This window comes from Nicotiana tabacum, chromosome 19 (assembly GCF_000715075.1).
Source record: "Nicotiana tabacum cultivar K326 chromosome 19, ASM71507v2, whole genome shotgun sequence".
In the NCBI taxonomy this organism is placed as follows: Eukaryota; Viridiplantae; Streptophyta; class Magnoliopsida; order Solanales; family Solanaceae; genus Nicotiana; species Nicotiana tabacum.
Window position 1 is genome coordinate 139,443,000 of NC_134098.1, and position 23,579 is coordinate 139,466,578.

Sequence of the window (23,579 nt, forward strand, 5' to 3'; positions counted from 1 at the left end):
TACTGGTCTAGAAACACAATAGGAAATGTGTTTGATAAGACCAAAGAATTAGAAGAAAATATTGAAGCTATGGAAGCAACTTATGGGGCGGATAATAACGATGTCAACAGAACTAATTTGCACAACCTTTATGCTGAGCAAATTAGTTGGATAAAAATGTAGAACAATCTCCTTAAGCAGAAAGCTAGAGTGAAATGGGAGTTTGAAGGAGATAATAACACTAAATACTTTCACAGCACTATCAGGCAGAGGAGAAAAAGATCTTATCTGCACAGAATAAAAAATGAAGAAGGTAATTGGGTCCAGGGGAATAAACATATCTCTGAAGCTGCTGTTCAGTACTTCATCAACCTATTTACCCAACCTATCCAAAGTACTGACTACAGGATTTTGAACAAGCTTCAGAGTTATATTATTGTAGAAGATAACTCTTTCCTGGTTGCTTTGCCATCTGATGAAGAAGTAAAAGATGCAGTCATGGCTCTAAATCCTAACAGTGCAGCTGATCCGGATGGGTTTAATGGGTGTTTTTATCAATCCTGTTGGAGCATAATAGCGGTAGATGTTGCAAATATGGTTCAAGATTTCTTTAGGGGCAAAAGAATGACTAAGTTTTATACCAGCACCTGCTTGGTACTAATTCCAAAAGTAGAAGCCCCTAGTTCTTTTTCCCAGCTTAGACCTATCAGTCTAAGTAATTTCTCCAACAAAATAGTGTATAAAATTATCACCATCAGATTATCCACTATGCTTCCTAAAATCATTTCAGAAAACCAACAAGGTTTTATGAAAGGCAGACTAATAACTGAGAACATCCTGTTAACTCAGGAAATCGTCAGGGATATTAGAAAAAGGAATACGGGAGGCAATATGGTGATCAAATTAGATATGACAAAGGACTATGATAAGATATCATGGAATTTCCTAACAGCCACCATGAGAAAGTTGGGATTTTCAGAAGACTTCATTAACATTATATACAGGCTAGTGGCAGATGTTTGGTACTCCATTCTAATCAATGGCTCTAGACACGATTTTTTTCACTCAACTAAGGGCCTGAAACAGGGTGATCCACTCTCACCATCTCTCTTTGTCATAGCCGCTGAAGCTCTTTCAAGTTCTCTTAATTGCCTACATGAAAAAGAAGGTTATGTGGATTTTTCTATGAGTAAGAAAGGTCCTCAAGTTAACCATCTTTGCTATGCTGATGATATAGTCATCTTTTCCTCTTGTCAAAAGAGGTCAATGAACATGATTATGAAAAAGTTGCAACAATATGAACAGGCATCGGGCCAGAAAATTAGCAAGGAAAAAAGTTTCTTTCTCACCCATACTCACACCTCTCAATCTATAAGGGATAAAATTCAGAGAGTGACGGGTTACAAACACCACCACTTTCCTTTCAAATATCTTGGTTGTCCTATATATTGTGGAAGGAAGAAGATTAGTTGCTTTGCAGACAAGTCTACTAGACTTCTGCACAAAATTCAGGGGTGGCAGGGTAGGCTATTATCCATGGGAGGAAGGGCTACACTGATTAAACATGTATTACAATCTCAGTTTTTGCATATAATGGCTGCAATTTCTCCTCCAAAAGCTATTCTAAAACAATTGAAAAAGAAATTTTCAAATTTCTTTTGGGGGGTATAATGACTCAAATAAAAAGTACCATTGGAGTGCTTGGAACAAGCTGTGTTTCCCAACTGCAGAGGGAGGCGCTGGTTTAAGAAGATTGGAGGATATAGCCAAGACCTTTACTGCTAAAAGGTGGTGGAGGTTGAGGACTCATGATAATCTATGGTCCAAATTCATGATCAATAAATATTGCCAAAGAAGACATCCGGTAGCCAAGAAAAAATAATGTGCTGATTCTAGTTGTTGGAGGAAGCTCATGGAGATTAGAAATAGGGTGGAGCCTCATATCTTGTGGAAAATCTAACAAGGAAACATCTCCTTTTGGTGGGACAATTGGAGTGGCATGGGTCAATTAGCACAATTGCTACATATTCAAAACCCTGGCAATCTTTTGGTGGAAGATTGTATTACAGAAGGAGCATGGAATATTAAACTCCTTGAATTATTGGTTCCTACCAACATGGTTCAGCACATTAGAGAAATCAAAATTGAAAATACTCAAGGATAGGATAGAGCAATATGGAGATTGTCTACTCATGGTTTTTTCTCTTGCTCAACCACCTTTGATCTTCTAAGACAAAAAAGTGGACATCATCAAATATGGAAGGACACTTGGATTAAACACATACCTTTCAAAATCTCATTCTCAATGTGGAGGATCTGGAAGAAAAAAATTTCAGTTGATGAAATTATCTTCAGATTTAGGCAACATTTGGATTCTAAGTGTTCTTGCTGCAGACAGCCACAGGAAGAGACTATTGAACATGTTTTCAATACTAATCCCAAAGCTAGAGCAGTATGGACTTTCTTCTCCAAGGCTTTAGGTTTTCATTCAAATCCCCAAAGCCTCTATATAAGAACACTCACATGGAAGAATCAGACAACCTCAAATTTTTATATCAAGACTTTGTATCACATAGCACCAGTTTACATCTGTTGAAAAATATGAAAAGCTAGATGTAGAGCAAGATATGGCAGAGGATATCCAACTATGGAGAGAATATGCAGTGAAATTCTCTTCCATCTAAAGATACACTTGAAGAAAGTTGGAGCACAAATTGATTTGAAATGGAACTGGTATACTCTTTGCAAGGAACTGGACAGTAGAAGACCTTCTTTAACTATTAAACCAGTCATATGGGAGAAACCTCCAAGTAGCTGGATTAAAGTTAATACAGATGGGAGCAGTAGTTCAGGAAATCAAATATCAGGTATAGAAGGCATTGTAAGGGATGGAAATAGAGATTTAATTATGGCTTTTTCTAAAAAGCTCCATTTCTTCACTAATAATCAAGCAGAGATACATGCTGCTTTATTTGCGGTTAACTGGTACAATCAACAAGGTTATTGTAACATCATTTTGGAGTTAGACTCACTGCTGGTGGTAAATATGATAACTAACAAGAATGGAATTCCTTGGGAATTGTCTCAATGGGTGGAGGAGATTAAGGATAGTTTGCAAATTCACCAATACAAAATCCAACATTGCTACAGAGAAGCAAACTCTGTAGCAAATGTTCTCGCTAAAGCTGCAAGTAACATGCAAAATGGAGATGCTATTTTTTTTCTAAAACTGGAAAGACCTTCCAAGGGATGCTAGAGGTTGCTCAAGGATGGATCAATTCCAGATGCCTAATTTTAGGATCAAGAGACAAAGGAAAGGGAATTTCTTGCAAGTCTCCCAATTCTTTTGAAAATCTAACTTCTTTAACCTAGTTTTCTTTGTACTAGGATCTCTCTTTGTTCTTGGAGATGTTACAGTACATGATGTGGAGATAACATGTATAATCTTGTCATTAAAAACATGTATAAAGTTAGGCATGCCTAACTTACTTGATGTAGACAGAGAGGTAAGGTTTTATTTTCCCTTCTTCATGTGTTCTCATTTTGGATGCTAATATACACGTTTGGGGTTATGCCTAAACCCCCGCCGTCAAGGTGAGTTTAAAAAAACAAAACCGCTACCTGTTGTCTTACTATCAAACAATGTATGTATATAAATGAATTTTCTTAAAACATAAAATTATGTTATGTTTACAGTACTCATTTTCACAAGGAAGTATAGTACGATTATATGCAATAGTGCATATAGTGTATTTCGTCTCTACTCTCAGAATAATTTGATCCTGCTGGAGCCTACATCTTGGGAAGTGCCTCGTGGCTTGGGGCTGCTGGCTATCATTATCAATTTATCATAATTGTAATATAATGAAGAAGTTGTGAGTTGGAGGTTGTCATAATCAATTTATGACAAAAGTGGGTTGCTCTAGTGGTAAACACCCTTCACTTTCAGCCAAGAGGTTGTGAGTTCAAGTCACCCCAAGAGTAAAGTGGAGAGTTTTTGGAGGGAGGGAGCCGAGGGTCTATTGGAAACAGTCTCTCTACCCCAGGGTAAGGGTGAGGTCTGCGTACACATGACCCTCCCCAGACCCCATTAGTAAAATTATACTGTGTTGTTGTTGTCGTAATATAACGAAGATTGGTTGAAAAAGAGTGTCTTTGTTTGTTGATTCTTGAACAAGAAACTAGCAAAAAAGGTTGTATAATAAGGACATCTCACTAACGCCTTGGGCAAGGTAATTAAGGAGGAGGAGTACTCTATATGTATAGGCACTCACTGTTATTAGTTCGCTTTTATCATTACTAGTTTTCTCTCCCCACTTTTCCGTTTCACGTTACTTTGTTTCCAAAAGCAGTCTGCAATTATGCTTTATGGCAACAAAAATTATTACTCTCTCATGTTTATTATGTCATCAGTTATTGCTAGCTAAAAAAGGGAAGAAGAAAAGTATTCCCTTCACTTTTACTTATCTATCATATTAAAGATATATTTTTACTTTTATTTAAATATTTTAACAAATTAAGAGAAAGATAATTTTTTTTTTCTTTTTGTTTTACTCCTATCATTAATTACTCATTTTCACAATTATTTCCCAAAATTCTTTAAAATACTATCATTACGAGGGATTATAAGGTAAAAGTGAAAATTCTTTTAGTGAACGGAGGGATAGTTAGTTAGGTGAGTAGTTAATAATTTTACACAGTGAAAATTCGCTGAAGCAACTTCAGGGTAAAGTAATAACGCGATTAATGATGACCTCCAGATCAGGTTTTAAGGTCCTACAGGCATCATATATCAAGGAGTCATTATGTCTCTCTGATTGATAATCCAACTAAACAAATGGTACCTATCTTCAACACTGTATTTAGTTTATCTACACTCGCGCTTCTTCTTATAGTAGTTACGACAGCCGGGGCCCAACAACTATAGTGAAAGGCAAAATTTTTATGCGGAGCCAAATTTTGCGTCATCCGTCAAATTTATATTTACTTTTTAGAAAAAGTTTAACTGATACTTAATTTTTAGATAACTTCAGTACATACATTTTTCTCTTTTTCTTTAATTTTGTTTTCTTCTCGGGTTTGTTAAATTTGTTGTTGTTTCAATAATATGTTGATCGAAATTTGTTATTTATAATATTTAAAAGTTATATTTCAAATTTGAGCTCATTTAAAGTAGATTTGGGCATTGAATCGTGTATTGGATTGTTGAAAATCGAAAAATAAGTTTATGTTTCAAAATTTAAGATTCAAAATCCGAAGTTGCATTCAATAGAGTAAACTACTTAAGAATCAAATTTCTGAAGTTGCAATCAATAAAGTGAACTACTTACAACAACACAACAACAACAACCCAGTAAAATCCCACTAATAGGGTCTGGGGAGGGTAGTGTGTACGCAGACCTTACCTCTACCCCAAATGAGTAGAGAAGCTATTTTTGAAAGATCGCCGGCTCAAGAAAATAAAAAGACAAAAGGATAAAAGGAGACAATATTAGTAACACCATAACAATCATAGGAAAAATAGGAACACCATGAAATTCAGAAGAAAGATGCAAAGCAAAGGGAGACAATATTAATGTCACCACAGCAATCATAAGAAAAATAAGAACACCATGAAATCCAAAAGAAAGATGCAAAACAAAAGCGATAGCTAGTAAATAGGATCTGCACTGAAAAGCGAAATAGTAAAATACAACATTGTCACTAGCTATCTTAGACAAAAACCCTATATAGCTAGTCCCACAATGGTACGAAGTAAGGCATGACTCAACTACCTCCTAACCTACAACCCTAATACTTGACCTCCACATCTTCCTATCAAGTGTCATGTCCTTGAAAATCTGGAGCCTCGCCATATCCTGCTTGATCATCTCTCCCCAATACTTCTTAGGTCGCCATCTACCTCTTCTCGTGCCCTCCACAACCAGCCGCTCACACCTCTGTACTGGAGCATCTGGGCTTCTCCTCTGAACATGTCCGAACCATCTAAGCCTCACTTCTCGCATCTTATCATCAATAGGAGCCACGTGCACCTTCTCCCGAATATCATCATTCCTAATCCTATCTATCCTAGTGTGCCCGCACATCCACCGCAACATCCTCATTTCTGCTACTTTTATATTCTGGATATGTGAGTTTTTAACGGGCCAACACTCAGCCCCATACATCATGGCCGCTCTAACCACCGCTTTATAGAACTTACCTTTGAGTATCGGTGGCACTCTCTTGTCACACAGGACTCCAGATGCTAACCTCCACTTTATCCATCCTACCCCAATACGGTGTGTGATATCCTCATCGATCTCCCCCCTCCCCTGGATAACCAAACCAAGGTACTTGAAGCTGCCTCTACTCGGGATGACCTGCGAATCAATCCTCACATCCACACCCACTTCCCCTGGCTCAACACTGAACTTACACTCCAAGTATTCCGTCTTCGTCTTGCTTAGCTTGAAACCCTTAGACTTAAGAGCCTGTCTCCAAACCTCCAGCCTCTCGTTAATACCGGTTCGCGACTCATCAATCAGAACTATGTCATCGGCGAATAGTATGCACCATGGCACATCCCCTTGAATATGGTGTGTTAACGCGTCCATCACCAGGGCGAATAAGAACGGACTGAGCGCAGAACCTTGGTGTAACTCCATTACAACCGAAAAATGCTCAGAGTCGCCTTCTACTGTCCTAACCCGAGTCTTAGCCCTATCATACATGTCCTTAATTGCCATAATGTAGAAAACTGACACACCTTTTGCCTCCAGGCATCTCCAGAGAACTTCTCTAGGAATCTTGTCATATGCTTTCTCTAGGTCAATAAAAACCATGTGCAGATCTTTCTTCCTCTCTCCGTACAGTTTCACCAACCTTCTAACAAGGTGGTTGTCGTTCCAGAGAATGACCCGACATGAACCCTAACTGGTTGTCGGATACAGACACTGTCATCCTCACTCTCGCTTCAACCACCCTCTCACACACTTTCATGATATGACTCAGTAATAATAAAGTGAACTACTTAAGATTCAAATTTCTGAAGTTGCATTTGAAAGATAAAAGAACATCAGATTTGATTTCTGAAGTTGCATTAAAGAGATTCAACTACTTCACATCCGAGCGGATAATTGACTCAAACTTCAAATAATATTTATTCATATTTTCAAATATTGCATATACGGAATTCACATTAATTAATGATCATTCTCTATACACAGCTTTACGAATGACAGCTCTCAATAATATAATCAAACCTTATCATAAAAGACAACTCTCAATAATATAATCAAATCTTATCATAAACTCATAAATGTTGTTAATATTTAGTTTGTATTTTCGTTTCGTTTTATTTAACTTAAATACATATTAGAAGGTAAAATAATTTTGGCCTAATACATATTTTCCTCCCTTAATATGCCAATTCCTTTGACACACCGCAGTTTTACGTGTAACATTCTCGCTAATCCCTTTTCAATCAAATTAATTTTATTTGTAAGGTAGTTTCTCTGCCATTCAAAAATGAGTAGTTTTTTTGTTTTATATTTTTTTATAGATGAACTTCTCAATTATTGAAGAATTACTTTTCATAAAATAAATTGGTATACATTTATATTATGCTAAATAATTAAAATAATGTTTAATATAAATATACACATAATTAATGTTAGTGCATAGCGGGAGCTTAGTGCACCGAGCTGTCCTTTTTTATACACCTAATTAATGTTAAATGGTTAAACTCTAATAAAGAAAAACAACATCTAGAATATTACTTGAAGTTGCTAACATATGAGAAGGGTCTATCAGAAACAGCCTTGTACATACTATCCCGTGGGACTACACTCGTCATTGTTGTTGCTAACCTAGTAAATCATAAGAAAGTATTCAACATTAGTCCAAGAAACAAAAGAACCCTTGTTTGTTTTTGTACCTGTTAATTTTATCAAAGTTTTCAAACAAATGAAATATCAGAAAATTTTCCTAAAACCCAAATGAAGCTATAGTTTTTAGAATTTACATTCACCATATTTATGGGAAAAAATCAATTATTAAAGTTTAGAAAAGTAAATTTGCTAATGTGTGAAATTATTCAGTTATATATTAACTTATTAAAATACCATCTAAATATAGGAATATAACAAAATTTCGAAATAATGGCCATTCAAGGTTTCCTTTTTCAAAATAAAATGTTAATTTAATATCCAAAATTAATTTAAAATTTGGAAAAAATAAACACAAAAATAAAGTAAACAAATACATTATGATTAGTTTTGGTACTCTAATTTTCCTATTTAGTGATGTTCACGTATTTTGTCTTATTATGGTACCTTAAAAAGTTTTATGTTATGAAATATTAATATTAATGTGAAAACTTAGTATAACAAATTTGAGTTCTACTAAAAATAAGGATGTTATCCTGTAGGATTCCAATACTATTCTGTTTTTATTATTTTAAAATGCTATTTTCTTTTAAACATCACCGCGTTGTAAATTGAATCCTTATAAAATTCATACAAAATTATAAAAGCCAAAATAAAAACAAATTCAATTTGTTGATCGTGACCGATGAAAGTGAGTTTATTTGTCTATCATTTTTATTGAGTAAAAATGAGTAAAGGTGATCAGGCTCAAGGTACAGAGATTAAAAATACAAGAATTGAAGGTGCCAAATAATGTATTCATCCATTAATCTTCAATAGACATCTTGATGTGAGCCATGTGTACGTTGAAAATTTAAGAGCTGAGATTGCATTGTGATTTCCCCATTCTGTCACCTCAAGTAACTTTAAGCAAAAATTACATAGTTATTATAAATGAACGACAATCTCCCTTAATCTTTTCCGACATCCATCTCGTCAAACCCGAACAAGCTGCTCATAGAAGGAGTGCTTTTACTTTGCTTCTGACTCTGCTCCTTCACTGACTACTCTTCTCATGATATTAAATGTTGGGAGTATTTTCTTGCTATATCATCTCTATAGCGTTTCTCCATGAATGATGACCCAAAACTCTTCATTTTTCTGGTTTTTTTGAGTATTGAAATGGGTGCAATCTCTTGTTTGTTTTGTAATCTAGTCTTTAAGCAGAAACAAGGAGGTTCAGTAGTTGATGGAACCTTATGTGTCATTAAAAGTTGGCTTTGGACCCCACATGCTTTAGGGAAAAGGTGCCTGACTTCTTCCACGTATCACTAAGGACCCATTTGGCCATAAAGTTTGCTAAAATAAATTTGGGTTTCATTTGGTAAACATATGTTTGGCCATAGATTTTGCTTATATTTTGGCCAAATCCCAAATCCCAAATCTCAAAATCAGTTTTGGGCCAAAATATCACTATTATATTTTTTAAAAATTGCCCCAAACTTTTGTATTTTATAAAAGAGCCCACCATTTATTATTTTATAACGATGTTGCTTCGTCTTCTCGGTCATCTGATAGTGTATCATGTAGTTCATTATAAAAATGATAATTTTGTATCAAAGTTATTTATGTTCAGGACTATGGTTTGCGATAATATAATGAATGTTATTGATAATAATATTATTGGGTATTTGTGATAGTTTTTAGAACTTGTGAGTATAAGTCATGTTTTATATTTTTCCAAACCAAACTTCACTCAAAACAAATGTCCAAACACATTTTCATCTTCAAACCAAATTTCACCCAAATCAGAGTTTTCAGAATAAATTTGGGAATCTATGGCCAAACGCTAGTTAAATCATCAAGTTTTGTGGGTAAATTCTTGAAGCTTGGTCAATAAAAAGGGCTTAAGTCATGGGCCAGGCAGGCATGTTGATGATACATGCAGCTGAAGGACCCAAACTGTTGCTTCTAATATAAGAGTAATGAATTAAGCAGCCAAACAAATTCATACATGATTATTGAAGGTTCTATCGCCTAAACCACTAAAAAGGCTTGCTTTACTAGTTGTATAGAGTATATAGAGAGATGCATCTACTCTTTGTTAAACCAAGAAATAGATTAATTTCATAACTCTAAAACATGAATTCCCCTATGTGAATGTGTTAGCAAAAATCCTCTAACGAGCATCATCGTCACCACACATACTTCTGTGCTACACTTTTGGGATTGGCAATAAGCATGCTAGCTACAATCTAATTGACATACTGCCACCCCAATAGCCAACTTACTGATTCTGAAGCTCACATCCGAATTATACCTCATATATAATAGTTGGACAACAAATTCGAACTGTTGCGTAGAGGAGTAACAAGTGTCTCTTGCATCCTTAGTTTGGGTAAAAGTACATACTAACTTAATTAAGGGGTAGATACAAATCCTTGCAGTATTCGTTTCCATGACTTTCAAATAGACTTCAAAATGACATTGCTAAAGAAAGTTATGACATATGAATTACAGGAAAGTGCACACACCTTTTTGTGTACACAAGATATGAATGCGCTTCAGCAGGTGACGTAGCGTAATGCAAGAGACCCAATAGCTAGTAATGTATGAACATATCAAAAGAAGGAAGCATGGCGATGATGTTGTTACTGCGCCTGTTTCCCATTGTAATTGTCGTCTCATAAATTAGTTCACCCCCAACGTAGGCAACACTTCGTTCAACGTGCACTGTTCGTGCTTCTTCTTTTGATCGCCTGTATGCATGCCACAGACTAATTACAACAAACAAAACAAATGCAATAGCTAATAGCCACGACAGAGTCCAGTAATACTTATCAACTCGACTCTTATTCAGCGTATCCTGAAGCCAACTTACTTTATTCCCCCTCTGACTAACCTTACTCACTACGTACACTATCAAAATGTTGCTTATACATCCTAACCCGTGCATCAAATTGACGGCAGTGATCATATACGAGGCAGATATGGGCTCAAAGTACATATTGTAGTAATTCTCCAGGCTGTTTCCAAACATCCCGTCTGCTGCCCCAAGAAGAAGATACTGTGGAAGCAGCCAGAACACAGTCATTGGAATTTTTTCGTCCGTCTCGCCTGCTAAACTATACATCTTTACCATAGCGAGTCTTCTTGACTCCACTTTTGCAGCAGTAATAGTGCATAATACCCCCAAAATGATGGATACTGCAACCCCCACTCTAGGAGCTGATGGTTTTGCTTCTGAACCCCATCGCCAATTCATAAATATGTGATATATTTTTTGAAACTGTTCTCTTGCTTCAAATTGGAACCATAGGAAGACAGCTAGAGGAATTCTTAGGTTCCCGACCTTATTGTTCATAGTCTTTGCTTGCTCTAGAAAGTAGGTGTATGACAGAGAAGTCAAAACCCCACCAAGAATGTAGGTCATACACAGTGGGAACTTGCGAATTACAAATTTAGTAGCTTCAACCTCAGCAACGCTGCAAAGCCTCCATCTATTCCTCAGTTGCTGCTCTAGAGTCTGGTCGGGCAAGATTATTGCAGCCTTATCAAGACACCTGAATTGAGTTTTGCACAATTATTTGTCAGTATAATTCTTCTCATATATATATATATATATGACGATGAGGACCCTATTGCCTTGTGACAGCTGAGTCTGTTCTAGATCATCAGTTCACATTGAAAGGGTAGACACCGGTAGCAGAAAATATCTTTACAACTAAGATGGCAAACCAAAATAAAGAAACATGCTTAAACTTGAGATTCTTCTTAAGATTAAAGCAAACACAAATGGAGCAAAACACAGACAATGAGACAGCGAGAGAGGACCTCAGGCTATTGGTGTGAGGCAGTGATTGTATGCCAGGGTCAGATATGTTATACAGCTGTGACACATCTGTAGGCAGTCGATAGAATAACTTAGAGATAGACGCTGCAAAGACCCGGAATAAAGTAGTGATCGGGCTACCTTCTGGTTTAACATATTTATAGGTACAAGATCCGCTCAAGAAAATAAAGGCTGCAACTGTGTAACATATTGCTGGGACACCAAACCAAAGCGACCACGGTGATATGTATGAAAATCCCAAAACAGCAGCAGCTTTGAACAGAATCACTGCATAACGTTGCAGAGACCAGATAGACGGACTGTTAGCATTTTGTCCAAGTTGCTCAAGTAGGAAAGCGCGTAAGCTTACTGCTTGACCAGCTGTTCCCAGAGCACACAGAGCCAATGCTATGTAGAAGAGTATACGCTGGCCTTCACCGATGCATTCAGGCTGATAAGCACTGCATGTTCCAGTAGCCTTAGCAAGGACTGGTGGTGTTGACATTGTTAAAAAACCCATGCCCTATGTAGAAGAAACTTTGACTTAATATAAAGTGAATTTCTATTTTATACTCCAATTAAGGGAAGAGTTCTAAGCATTAAATAAGGTTCACAGATCACACTGGCAGATTTCTCGGGTTCAGTAAATTGACACGTCAAGGTTTTGAGTTTTACCGTGGGAAACAAATCGTAATTTAGCACAAGAAAAAACTTAGCTAGACTTAATAAAAAGTGAACTTCCATTAGACTCCATTAGGCTAAGAGAGTAAGAGTTTAAAGAAGTTCATACTGACAGCTTTCTCCAGTAAAATAAGTTCATACGCTTAAGTTTTGGGCGATAACTGTTGGAAGCAAATCTGAATTGAGCACAAGAAACAAGGTTTCAAGGAAGATTAAATATGAAATACAGTAGTGGTAGCTCAGTATGGTGTTTCAAGGTAATATTTGGTCTAATTTTACTCAAACTCAAATCTTTCTATATATATATATTAATTTGTTGCGAGATCTATGGACGGCAATCACTGCAGACGAGCAGCTTGACCATGTTTCCTTCAGATGTGTGTCATGCAACGCAGTGTTAGGAAAGATGGTGCAAGCTGACTCAAGCTAACAGGACAAGGACGGGGCGATTGTGAAATGAGTAAATATTCTGAATTACAAAAAGAGAATGCAGAAATTAAATAATTTAACAATGAGAATGTACCACACAATAGGCGAATATAGAACCCATTAGCACTGGATAGTTGCCGAATAAACCATGAGCAGAAAACAGCATGACTGACTGTAGGATTGTCAGCAAACCAAAGAAGACGCTGACAATTGCAGCTGCGTCTGTGAGTTTGAGCTTCCATACATCAGTCAAGTACACCATCAACATCCACAGAGCATAATGCACGGGAATATTAGCCCAAGTAATGGCTACAACAACAACGAAATTCAAAAACCACATGTTATCATCTCATGAGTCAGAAGGTATTAACAGCATAACATTTCTTCGTAAGAAACTAAAACAAATCGATGAAATAACTATAAGGAGCAGTAAAAATTATCCCAAAGACGTCACTGTATTTGCATATTGCCAAGACATAAAGAGTTCAGCATGTCATGGAATCAAAAGCTGCAATGTCAACTTTATAATCAAACATAGCTCACAAAAATGTTGGAAGTAGGAATAATTACATAAGATTCTGTAAACCATCATTGTGTCGGAACTTGTATCACCGCCTCAAACAAAATCGGTTAAGAATAATGTAGGCAAAGTGAATAACAAAACTGGCACAAGAGTGGGATGTTTATATAAAGGGGATGTTGCGGTACTCAATTTTAGAGGTGAATGGATGAGTTGTATTCCCATATTTGGATTAACAGTTGACATTCTGCCCACCAACCTACTAAAGTCCAATGGTGCACTTTCCTCTTGTAGGACAGACAAGACAGATAAAGATGCATAATTTAAGTAAGAGAACCATTGACTTGATTTGTTCATACCCAAATCAGGAGCTACTCATTCTTATAGTTCATTCCAAGAAATTACATCATAGGTCACCTTTTGTGGGTTGTCTTTCTTAGCAAGCAAATTAATAACAAACACGGGAACGACTTTCTAATTAACATTCTCTCTGGCCAACTATAATTATGTAGAAATATCATCATATATAAAGAGTAAACTAATTCAGCTTGAGTTACGCTTGAATCATGTTGTAGCTAATTTCAATCCTATCCCTAGATTTTTGTATTTTATTAGATTTTGTCAGAGGGTGAGTAAGATTTCAATTATACCAAGTATAGAATGTCTCAAAAGATAGGTACTTTGTACACATAAAAGTACCTTTGGCAACTCCTAAGAGGCACTTTCATCTCTAGGTCAAGCTTTACTAAAATAGCAGGTGATGGTGATTTACATGCAATTTGAATAAAGAAAATGCATGAATTATTATTTTAATGAAAAATAAATGACAAGTTGCATCATGCATTGCTATACAGAAAAGTAAAAGGCAAGAGGAAAGTTGCCCCTGATTCCAAAAAGCTAAAGTTTGACCCAAGATCCAGTTTGGATTTGTATATACCTAGTTCAAAGGCTTCATTGTCAAAATCATAAAATACTGCAATTCCCACTTTGTACAGTTCATTCTCAGTTTTCCCACTTTGCTATTCTCAGTTTTTCTAGACTATCATAAGTCCTGTCATTATCATTTATCAGCCTGCAGCATTTAAAAAATAGATCATTTTAAAAATAATCTTGGGATGATGAGAGCAAATTCTGAGACATAAATAAATTCCTCCGACTTAGATTATCAAATTGAAGAAAAAAAAGAGGAAAATAGGAAGGTGGAATTAGGACTTTCCTCGGTTGGTGCAATATGGCTGTGGCAACTGAATTTCAGGATTTTTCAATTTGTAACTTCTTACTTACTCATAGATTTTTTCCTTCTTACTCATAGATTTTTCTTATGAATTAGAGTACTTTATCCTAATAATTAAAAGTTTCTTATGTTTTTAAGTTAACTTAATCATTATTAAACAATAAATAATTACTATAAAAGTTTATTTTGGGAAACATTTCTTATTGTATTTTTATTTTAACTAGTTCATCGACACGTATGATACATCGTGAATGCCGGTTCATGTAGTACATAATTTTGTAAAATGATATCAACTATTATTAAAATAAAAGTTTGAGTAAATAATTATAATTTATGAAATAATAAAGTATAAGTTTTTATGAATACTTAATATGGATCGTCGTATGGTGAAATTTTATACACTTATTACAGATAATTACTCCACGTGTTTTTTTCAATAATCTGATGGCGTGGAATTTTTTTGTACTGGCAATTTATTTAAATTAAACAATAATATTCCAAACCATTGTTTTAAAAGGTTTTCTTGGGACTCGTCTCAGGGGTCGCCCGGGGCGGGCACTATCAAATTGCCCCAAAGCTCACGTGTGGGGCTTAGTTCTGTGAGGTTTAACCTCCAAGTATCCGATTGTGTGCTCGAAACACGCCTACTGCTCAACGCTTGGGCTCACCTAACAGTTTCTTATACAAATCATACATCAAATTTCCTAATTAGCCTTGTTGCCCTTCAAAATTCTTTAGAAAATGAATGATTAAAGTTCTATTTTATCTATATATAGAAATATAAAAATTGAGAGATTCAAAATAATAAGCCATATTAGTACATATTTACTAACTGAGAATATTTCTTCTGAATAGATAGCCAGAATTTATATTTTTACTTACTACAAGTCTTCATATATTTGTTTTATGTCTCTCAAATTATTAATTTTTATTATTTTGCTATTTGAAATTAATTTTATAATAAAAATATTATTTTAAATTACAGTACTAATGAAGTTTATTAATTATTAACTTTTAGAGCGTTAAAATGTAGTCCGATACTATTTTTTTATGAAAGTTTGATTTTTAATTGTTTGTAAGATAAGATGTTATAGTTGATTTTTATCTCATAGTAACTTTTACAATATTGCATTATTTATATTTATAATTTATATTTTTAGATATTTTGGTTTCTATAGTTTTTTTTAATTCTTTTCAATTTTCCTAAACTTTTAATATACTTTACATATTTTTATAGATGTTATGCTATTTTATTATTTTATAAATTAAATTTTTAAACATCCATGGGGCTTACGCCTCGCCCCACGCCCCACGTTAAGGAAAACGCCCCACCAGCTCGCGCCCCACCTTTTAAAACACTGTTCCAAATATGCGAGCATTTGGATAACTTTTGAAAGAAGTTGTATAAAAGCATTTTTGGAGAAAAGGGTTGGTAGAAAAAGAAAAATGTAGCAGCAGTCTGGGGAGCAATAATTTACCATATATGGAGGGCGAGGAACTGGATTATTTTTAGGAATCAAAATGTACATATAGAGGCAGTTATAGCACATATCAAAAAAGAACTTGTAGATAGAGTAGAATTTCTTAGTGTGTCGAGGAAAGCAAGAAGTAGGAATGCTGTTTTACAAAGAATTCTGTGTACTTAGATTTTATTCTGGAAGCCTAAATTTTCCAACATTAACCTTCCTAAAAGGTAGATGTGTGTTTAGGTGCTCGTTAGGTGTATTGATGATCATGTTGGTTGGTATGGTAATAATATTCACAGTTGTTACCCAAAAAAAAAAACATGTTTGTAATTTGTGGTTACTTTTTGCCGAAAGATTTGCGAGACTTTTGACTGTAACAAGAGTTTCCAATTAAAAATGCCCTCAAAAACCTGCTTCATTTAAAAGAAAAATTCAAAAACATTAGTAGAAAAAACTTCTTGGAAGTGTGAGTTTACAGAGAGGAACATGTATATAAAGAAAGTTATGAAATACAGGAAAGTGCAATGAACTCTTTGTTTAAACCAAAGGAAGGATGCATAGGATTAGAAAAGTTAGTAGTTCTTTACTACACAAGATATGGAATGTGCTTCAGCAGATTCTGTGTTACAACCACCATCATTCCCTATAAACATATCATTACCCAAAAGAAGGAAACATGTCAATGATGGTACCGTTATTGCGCCTATTTCCCACTCTATATGTCATCTCATAAATTGTTTCAGTCCCAATACGGGTAACACTTTGTTCGATGTACACTGTTCGTGCTTCTTCTTTTGATCGCCTGTATGCATACCACAGACTAATCACAACAAACAAAACAAATGCAATAGCTAATAGCCACGACAGACTCCAGTAGTACTTATCAACTCGACTCTTATTCAGGGTATCCTGAAACCAACTTAGTTTATTTCCCCTCTGACTAACCTTACTCACTATGTACACTAACAAAATGTTGCTCATACATCCTAATCCCTGCATCAGATTGCAGCCACTGAGCATGTACGACGCAGATATGGGCTCAAAGTAACCACTGTAGTAACTATTAAAGCTCTTTGCAAACATCCCCTCTACCGCCCCAAGAAGGAGATACTGTGGAAGCAGCCAGAACACAGTCATTGGAATTTTTTCATCGGTCTCGCCTGCTAAACCATAGCTCTTTACCACAGCGAGTCTTCTTGACTCCACTTTTGCAGCAGTAATAGTGCATAATACACCCAAAATGATGGATACTGCAACCCCCACTCTAGGAGCTGATGGTTTTGCTTCTGAACCCCATCGCCAATTCACAAGTATGTGATATAATTTTGGAAATTGTTCTCTTGCTTCTAACTGGAACCATAGGAATACAGCTAGAGGAATTCTTAGGTGTCCAACCTTATTGTTCATAGTCTTTGCTTGCTCCAGAAAGTAGGTATACGACAAAGAAGTCATAACCCCCCCAAGAATGAAGGTCACTGACATAGGGAATGTGCGAATTGCAAATTTAGTGACTTCAATCTCAGCAATGCTGCAAAGCCTCCATCTATTCCTCAGTTGCTGCTCCAGAGTCTGGTCGGGCAAGATAATTGCAGCCTTGTCTAGACACCTGAATTGAGTTTTGCACAATAGTTTGTGTTAGTACAATTCTCTAATATAAATACACTAATCCATGATAGACGGCAATTGAGAAAAAGACGAGGAGGATTCTATTGACTTGTGACATCGAGTCTGTACTAGATCACCAGTTCACAACGGACAAGGGTAGAGATGGGTAGCAGAAAAGATCTTTAAAATCTAAGATGGAAATTAAAATAAAGAAACATGGACTGAAACTTGAGATTTTTCTCAAGTGTAAGGCAAACACAAATGGAAGAAATCACAGATAATGAGAGAGCGAGAGAGGACCTCAGGCCATTGGTGTGAGGCACGTATTGTCTATTACGGTCAGATACGTTATACAGCTGCGACGCATCTGTAGGCAGTTGATAGAATAACTTGGAGATGGACGCTGCTAAGACCCGGAATAAAGTAGTGATAGGGCTACCTTCTGGTTTAACATATTTATAGGTACAAGATCCGCTCAAGAAAATAAAGGCTGCCACTGTGTAACATATTGCTGGGACACCAAACCAAAGTGACCACGGTGATATGTATGAAAATCCCAAAACAGCAGCAGCTTTGAACAGAATCACCGCAAAACATTGCAGAAACCAGATGCAAGGCCTGTTAGCATTTTCTCCAAGTTGCTCAACTAGGAAAGAGGGAAAGCTTACTGCTTGACCAGCTGCCCCAAGAGCAGACAGAGCCAACGCTATGTAGAAGAGTATGCGCTGGCCTTCGCCAATGCATTCAGGCTGATAAGCACTGCATGTTCCAGTAGCCTTAGCAAGGACTGGCGGTGTCGACATTGTTAAAAAACCCATGCCCTACATACAAGAAACTTTCAAGAACTGAAAGTGAATTTCAATTTATACCCCAATTTGGGTAAGAGTTCTTGGATTGTAAAAATCAGTAAGAGAAGGTCAAGAAATTTGGATAAGAGTTCTAAGCATTAAAAATGTTCATGGGTTCGCACTTCGCACTGACAGATTCTCTGGTTTAGTATATTGAAACGTCAAAGTTTTTAGTTAGTACTGTTGGAAACAAATCCTAATTTAGCACAAAAAGAAACTTAGACTTAATAGATAGTGAATTTCCGTTTTGCTGAGGACATAATTAAAAAAAATGTGTTCTCTTTCTAACAACTTAAACGATGAGATGATCACACACATTCAAGAAGGTATAAGGGCAGACAGAGGTCTTGGGTTCGAGTCTCAGCGCCACCCATTATCAAAAAGAATTTTCACGTGCTTGGCCTATGAAAAAGAATCAGGCCCGCACACGAGGGGCATGTTGAGGACATAATTTAAAAAAATTAAATGTATGAATTGATATTCTTTTTTAGCTTTGGGCATTCTAGAGCTCGCACCACAAGAGATTGAGATCTAAGCATCAGAGTTTTGTAGAGATTTAACCAGTTTCTTTCAGGTGTCTTGGACAGAATTGCATCAAATATATTTGAGGTTCAGGAAAGAGAAGCAATTGGAAATTTATGACACAAATTGATGATGTAATGCATGGACATAAACAGGAAGAAAATTGTCATGGGAAATTATTAGATTGTGAAACTTGAGACACCCACCCTTTTTCATAAGGTAAAACAGAAGCAACAGATACCTGAATTGCAGCAGATTAATATTACACAAATTTGAAGAGATTTAGTCCATAACAAGATGTAACTAGCAAATCGGAGAGTCAGTCCAAGATTTTTCAGCCTTGAGCTTCAAGAGGACTAGGTTATCTCTGAGTTAATCTTTATCCTAACTGTTTCAATTGGCCATGAAATTTCTTTGGCAATGCATAAGGATTGAGTTATTGAGTTCTACTAATTAGTACCAATTTAGCAATACAAACAACAGAAAATCAACATATTATACATCTGCAAGCATATATTACTGCGACAGTTAAGGGAAATCTTTCTCCATTAGTTTGTTGTAAGACCTATGGACAGAAATCACTGCAGAAGAGCAGCTAGACCATACTTCCTTCAAATGTGTCTCATGCAATGCGGTGTTAGGAAGGAGGGTGCAAACTAACTCAAGCTAACAGGACCAAGAGCTCGATTGTGAATTGGGTAAATGTTCAAAATTACAGAGGAGAATGCAGGAATTAAATAACTTGACAATGAAAAATATACCACACAACAGGCGAAAATAGAACCCAATAGCACTGGATAGTTGCCGAATAAACCATGAGCGGAAAACAGTATGACTGACTGTGGGATTGCTTGCAAACCAAGGAAGACATTGACAATTGCAGCCGCATCTGTGAGTTTGAGCTTCCATACATCAGTCAAATACACCATCAACATCCACAGAGCATAGTGCACCGGTACTGTAACCCAACTAATGGCTACAGCAACAAAGAAATTCAAAAACCGCATGTTAGCATCTAATGAGTGAGAAGGTATGACCAGCATAACATTTCTTTGTAAAAAACTAAAACAAATTGATGAAATAACTGTAAGGAACAGCAGGAATTATCCCAAATCCGTCTCTGTTAGGTGCGCATTGGCAAGCTGTAAAGAGTTAAGCAAGCCATGGATTGAAAAGCTGTTATGCAACTTGATAATCAGACATAGCTCACAAAAATGTGGGAAGTAGGAATAATTACATAAGATTCTGTAAACCATTGTTGTCTCAGAACTTGTATCACCGTCTCAAACAAAAAATAGTTAAGCACAATATAGGACAAGCGCATAACAAAACCTGCACAATATTGTTGAAGAAGGCATGTGTGTGTGTGTATATATATAAAGGATGTTGCAGTACACAATTTTATAGGTCGATGAGCTGTATTTCCATATTCGAAGTAAACTTAATTAACAGTACAACCTACTCAAATTCAAGGGTGGACTTTCCTCTTGTAATACAGACAAAAGACAGATAAAGATGCATCATTTAACTACTAAGAGAAATAAGATATACTATTGTCATCACATAAAAAGAAGCCATTGACTGGACTTGTTCAACCCCATGTAAGGAGCTACTCATTTTTATAGTTAATTCCCAGAAATTACGTCATAGGTCATCTTTTATGTATTGTCTTAGCAAGCAAATAACATCCATGGAAAGGACTTCTAATTTACATTCTCCCTATCCAATTTGCATTATTTTGAAATATAATCATATTTAAAGTGTAAACTAGCTCAGCGTGACCAGTGCTTTGATTTCTGTAAGAGGGCAGAATTTCTGAAAGATAAGTACTTTGTTCAAGAATATATTTGGCAATTCCTCAGAGGCACTTTCTTCTCTAGATCAAGATACCAAACTTACTGATAGTAATGGTCAAGTGCATGCAATTTGTATTAAGAAAAGGCATGATTTTTCTTTTAAATGAAAAGTAAATGACAAGTTGCATCATTTAGTCAATGCAGGAAAATTAAAAAGCCAAATGAGCTAACCTAATTAAAAAACTGAGTTTGACCCAGAACCTAACTTGAGAATTTGGATTTCCCAGCTCAAAGGCTTCACTATCAGTAATCATAAAACCCCCACTTTCTACCGTTTACCTTAGGTTTTCCTCCATGAAAATTTGCACATCTTATGACAGGGAAGGGCCAATTGAGATTTCAAGAAAGACTGCTTTTCTTTTTTCCTATTAACAATCTGATATCTAAACTTACTAATCCAGATTTGCAACGGGTAAGGCCATTTAAGGCAAAACGTGAACTTTAACATTTTTAGAACTCAGAACTCCAAACTTCTATTCGTCAGACTCATTTATATATTGAAATAATTTATCTTCGTACAATAATTTATAGCCACATAAAATATATGTGCCTCATTTTACACCACAAATTCAAAAGTCTTTTATCTTTTTTTTAATTTCGTGCCCAATCAAATGAGTTCACATAAATTAAAACGGGGAAGTATTAAGTTGTAAAACCCATATGTGAGACTATTACAAGTCCTACATCGTTATCAAACTTCAGTTTTTTAAACTAAAAGTTCCTGATGATCAGAGCAATATCTGAAACATAAATCAATTTGGCCCGACTTAATTTTGACGATTATGAACTGAAAATTAACAGATAAAAGGCGGGGCTAACAATTTCGTGAATGCTATATTGCGGCTGCGGCAACATGGAATCAATGATTTTTCTTGCCTGAGTCCGGTGGTAATAGATGTTGTGGATTAACCCGAATCTTGGTTTGAACAAAATTTAGTTAATTTAATTTTAGTAATAATATTAAATACTTCAAGTAAGAACTTTAAATAGTATTTAGTAAGTGTCAATTAATTCTTTCTTCGACTAACTGTTTTCTTCTGTTACAAAATACTACATTAAGTTGTAGACTTGTAACTACTTTTTCTAAAGATCTGTAAGTCTTTTTTGACTGTAAGAAGAGTTTTCATTGAAAAATCCCCTCAAAGGCCTGCCTCATTAGGAATTACATAAAAAAAAAAAAATCAAAAACATTATGAAAAGTTCTTGAAAAAAGAAAGTTAGATGAACATTTTTTTCTCAAAAAGTTATCACTAGCAAATTAATGCCCCCTAATATTCTTGAATTAGTTTGATTTAAAATTAAGAACTATACCCCTCTAAAATAGTTATGAATTGACGTGTGTTTGATACTTCAATTGGAGACCCAAAAAAAAGGTACTACATTGATTGAATTAATCATTAGTACACAATTTAAAGATGTCACATGCAGTTGGTGGATCGAGTAATATTCCGTACTTATTAATTTGTACGACGACTTTCCATAGTTGAATGATAAGAAGACTTGTTCAATGAACTTAATTTTTTTAATATCAACTAGTGATCGATGGGCGATGAGCTTAGTTATAAGATGTTGTTACAGCATGGGACTACAGCAGTGCAGGAATAGATTCGACGTTTTGCAATTTGCACCCACTGCCCTTCCTCGAACAATATACACATAAGTAAATTAGAGAATTTTTTAGTTGTACTGTAATAATATATCCAATATAATTTTACAAATAGGGTGTGAGCAAGGTAAGGGTGTACGCATACCTTACTGCTACCTTGTGTGAGATAAAGAGGTTATTTTCCGATAGACCCTCTATTCAAGAAAAAATTTGTTTTTAATTGTATGTGTGTAATAAATAGAAACAAGTCCAAAGTCCATTTATTCGAAATCTTGAATTATGCCTCTATTCTTTGATGTTTAGGGCCCCTTTGGCCATAAGAAAATTTTTATTTTTTTTTTGATTTTTTTACCTTTTTCGAAATTAGTGTTTGGCCATGAAAATTTCAAATTTCGTTGAATTTTGAATTTTTTCGAAAATTTGAAAAACTCCAAAAAGTTATTTTTCAAAATTTTCACTTCAAATCACTCACAAAAGTTCAAAAATAGCTCCAAATTATATACATGTCCAAACATAACTCTATTTTTTTCTACTTTTTTTCCGGAATTTCACAATTCTTGTGCCCAAACGCCCACTTAATGTCTTAGTTTCTTAATTAGACTAACTCCTATTCCACCATAGCTCCCTGCAATCAAATTTAATTTGTAATGGTTTCGAAATAACATCGAGTAGATATATTTTAGACTCCGTTCTCTGAATCAGAAGTCCTTTGGAGCTGATTTCGGAGTTGAGAGTGTTGAAATTGTCAAAAGTCCCACATCGGTGGATGACAATTTTGAATGGGAATTTCACCCTATAAAAGGAGGCCTAATGTTTAGGATTTAGGTACACCTCTCATTTGCCTTTTTATCTTCTTAAGGCATTTGTATCTTCTCTCTTTAGTATTATTTCACTTGTAATTTTGGAGTGGAATAAAGTATTGATTGTGTCCGAGGGAGTAGGCAAAATTGGCAGAACCTCGTAAATTCTGGTGTTCTTTTATTGTTATCTTATTGTCTTGTTTATTATTTAGTGGTTGTCATAATAAAATATTAATTGTGTCCGAGGAAGTAGGCAAAATTGGCCGAACCTCGTAAATTCTGGTGTTCTTTTATTGTTGTCTTATTGTCTTGTTTATTATTTAGTGGTTGTCATAATTTTTGGTATAGTAGTTG

General features: G+C 35.5%; 2 protein-coding genes across 7 annotated transcripts; both read right to left on the minus strand.

The window, feature by feature from the left end:
• Nucleotides 1-9,929: 9,929 nt before the first annotated feature.
• Nucleotides 9,930-14,541, minus strand: LOC107778957 (protein NRT1/ PTR FAMILY 5.5-like). Of its 3 annotated transcripts, XR_012703031.1 has the most exons (4): nt 14,501-14,541; nt 14,226-14,360; nt 12,863-13,077; nt 9,930-11,389 (listed from the first exon to the last, which is right to left on the minus strand). XR_012703031.1 is itself a non-coding variant. In XM_075238760.1 (2 exons), exons 1-2 carry the CDS (start codon nt 12,176-12,178, stop codon nt 10,429-10,431), a joined length of 1,479 nt encoding a protein of 492 aa, XP_075094861.1. In that variant the 5' UTR covers nt 12,179-12,855; the 3' UTR covers nt 9,930-10,428. The 3 variants fall into 3 exon arrangements, 1 of the variants encoding a protein (XP_075094861.1); XR_012703032.1 differs by lacking the exons at nt 14,226-14,360; nt 14,501-14,541 and adding an exon at nt 13,339-13,733; XM_075238760.1 differs by lacking the exons at nt 12,863-13,077; nt 14,226-14,360; nt 14,501-14,541 and adding an exon at nt 11,661-12,855.
• Nucleotides 14,542-16,474: 1,933 nt separating this feature from the next.
• Nucleotides 16,475-21,265, minus strand: LOC107778955 (protein NRT1/ PTR FAMILY 5.5-like). 4 transcript variants are annotated; one of them, XM_016599285.2, is made up of 4 exons: nt 20,201-20,949; nt 19,725-19,939; nt 17,894-18,414; nt 16,475-17,594 (listed from the first exon to the last, which is right to left on the minus strand). In XM_016599285.2, the coding sequence occupies exons 1-4, from the start codon at nt 20,217-20,219 to the stop codon at nt 16,646-16,648; spliced, it is 1,704 nt and encodes a 567-aa protein (XP_016454771.1). In that variant the 5' UTR covers nt 20,220-20,949; the 3' UTR covers nt 16,475-16,645. The 4 variants fall into 4 exon arrangements, with proteins under 4 accessions (XP_016454771.1, XP_016454770.1, XP_075094862.1 ...); XM_075238761.1 differs by lacking the exon at nt 20,201-20,949 and adding an exon at nt 21,099-21,265 and having other exon boundaries at nt 16,476-17,594; XM_016599286.2 differs by lacking the exon at nt 20,201-20,949 and adding an exon at nt 20,991-21,265 and having other exon boundaries at nt 16,476-17,594.
• Between the last annotated feature and the right edge of the window lie 2,314 nt (nt 21,266-23,579).

Coding starts and splice junctions, on each gene's coding strand:
- LOC107778957 (XM_075238760.1), bottom strand. CDS start 12,178: ATGGGTTTTTTAACAATGTCAACACCACCAGTCCTTGCTAAGGCTACT. Junction 11,390..11,660: donor CCTCACACCAATAGCCTGAG/GTCCTCTCTCGC, acceptor AACTCAATTCAG/GTGTCTTGATAAGGCTGCAA.
- LOC107778955 (XM_016599284.2), bottom strand. CDS start 20,006: ATGCTGGTCATACCTTCTCACTCATTAGATGCTAACATGCGGTTTTTG. Junction 18,415..19,724: donor CTATTTTCGCCTGTTGTGTG/GTATATTTTTCA, acceptor TCTTGTATGTAG/GGCATGGGTTTTTTAACAAT. Junction 17,595..17,893: donor CCTCACACCAATGGCCTGAG/GTCCTCTCTCGC, acceptor AACTCAATTCAG/GTGTCTAGACAAGGCTGCAA.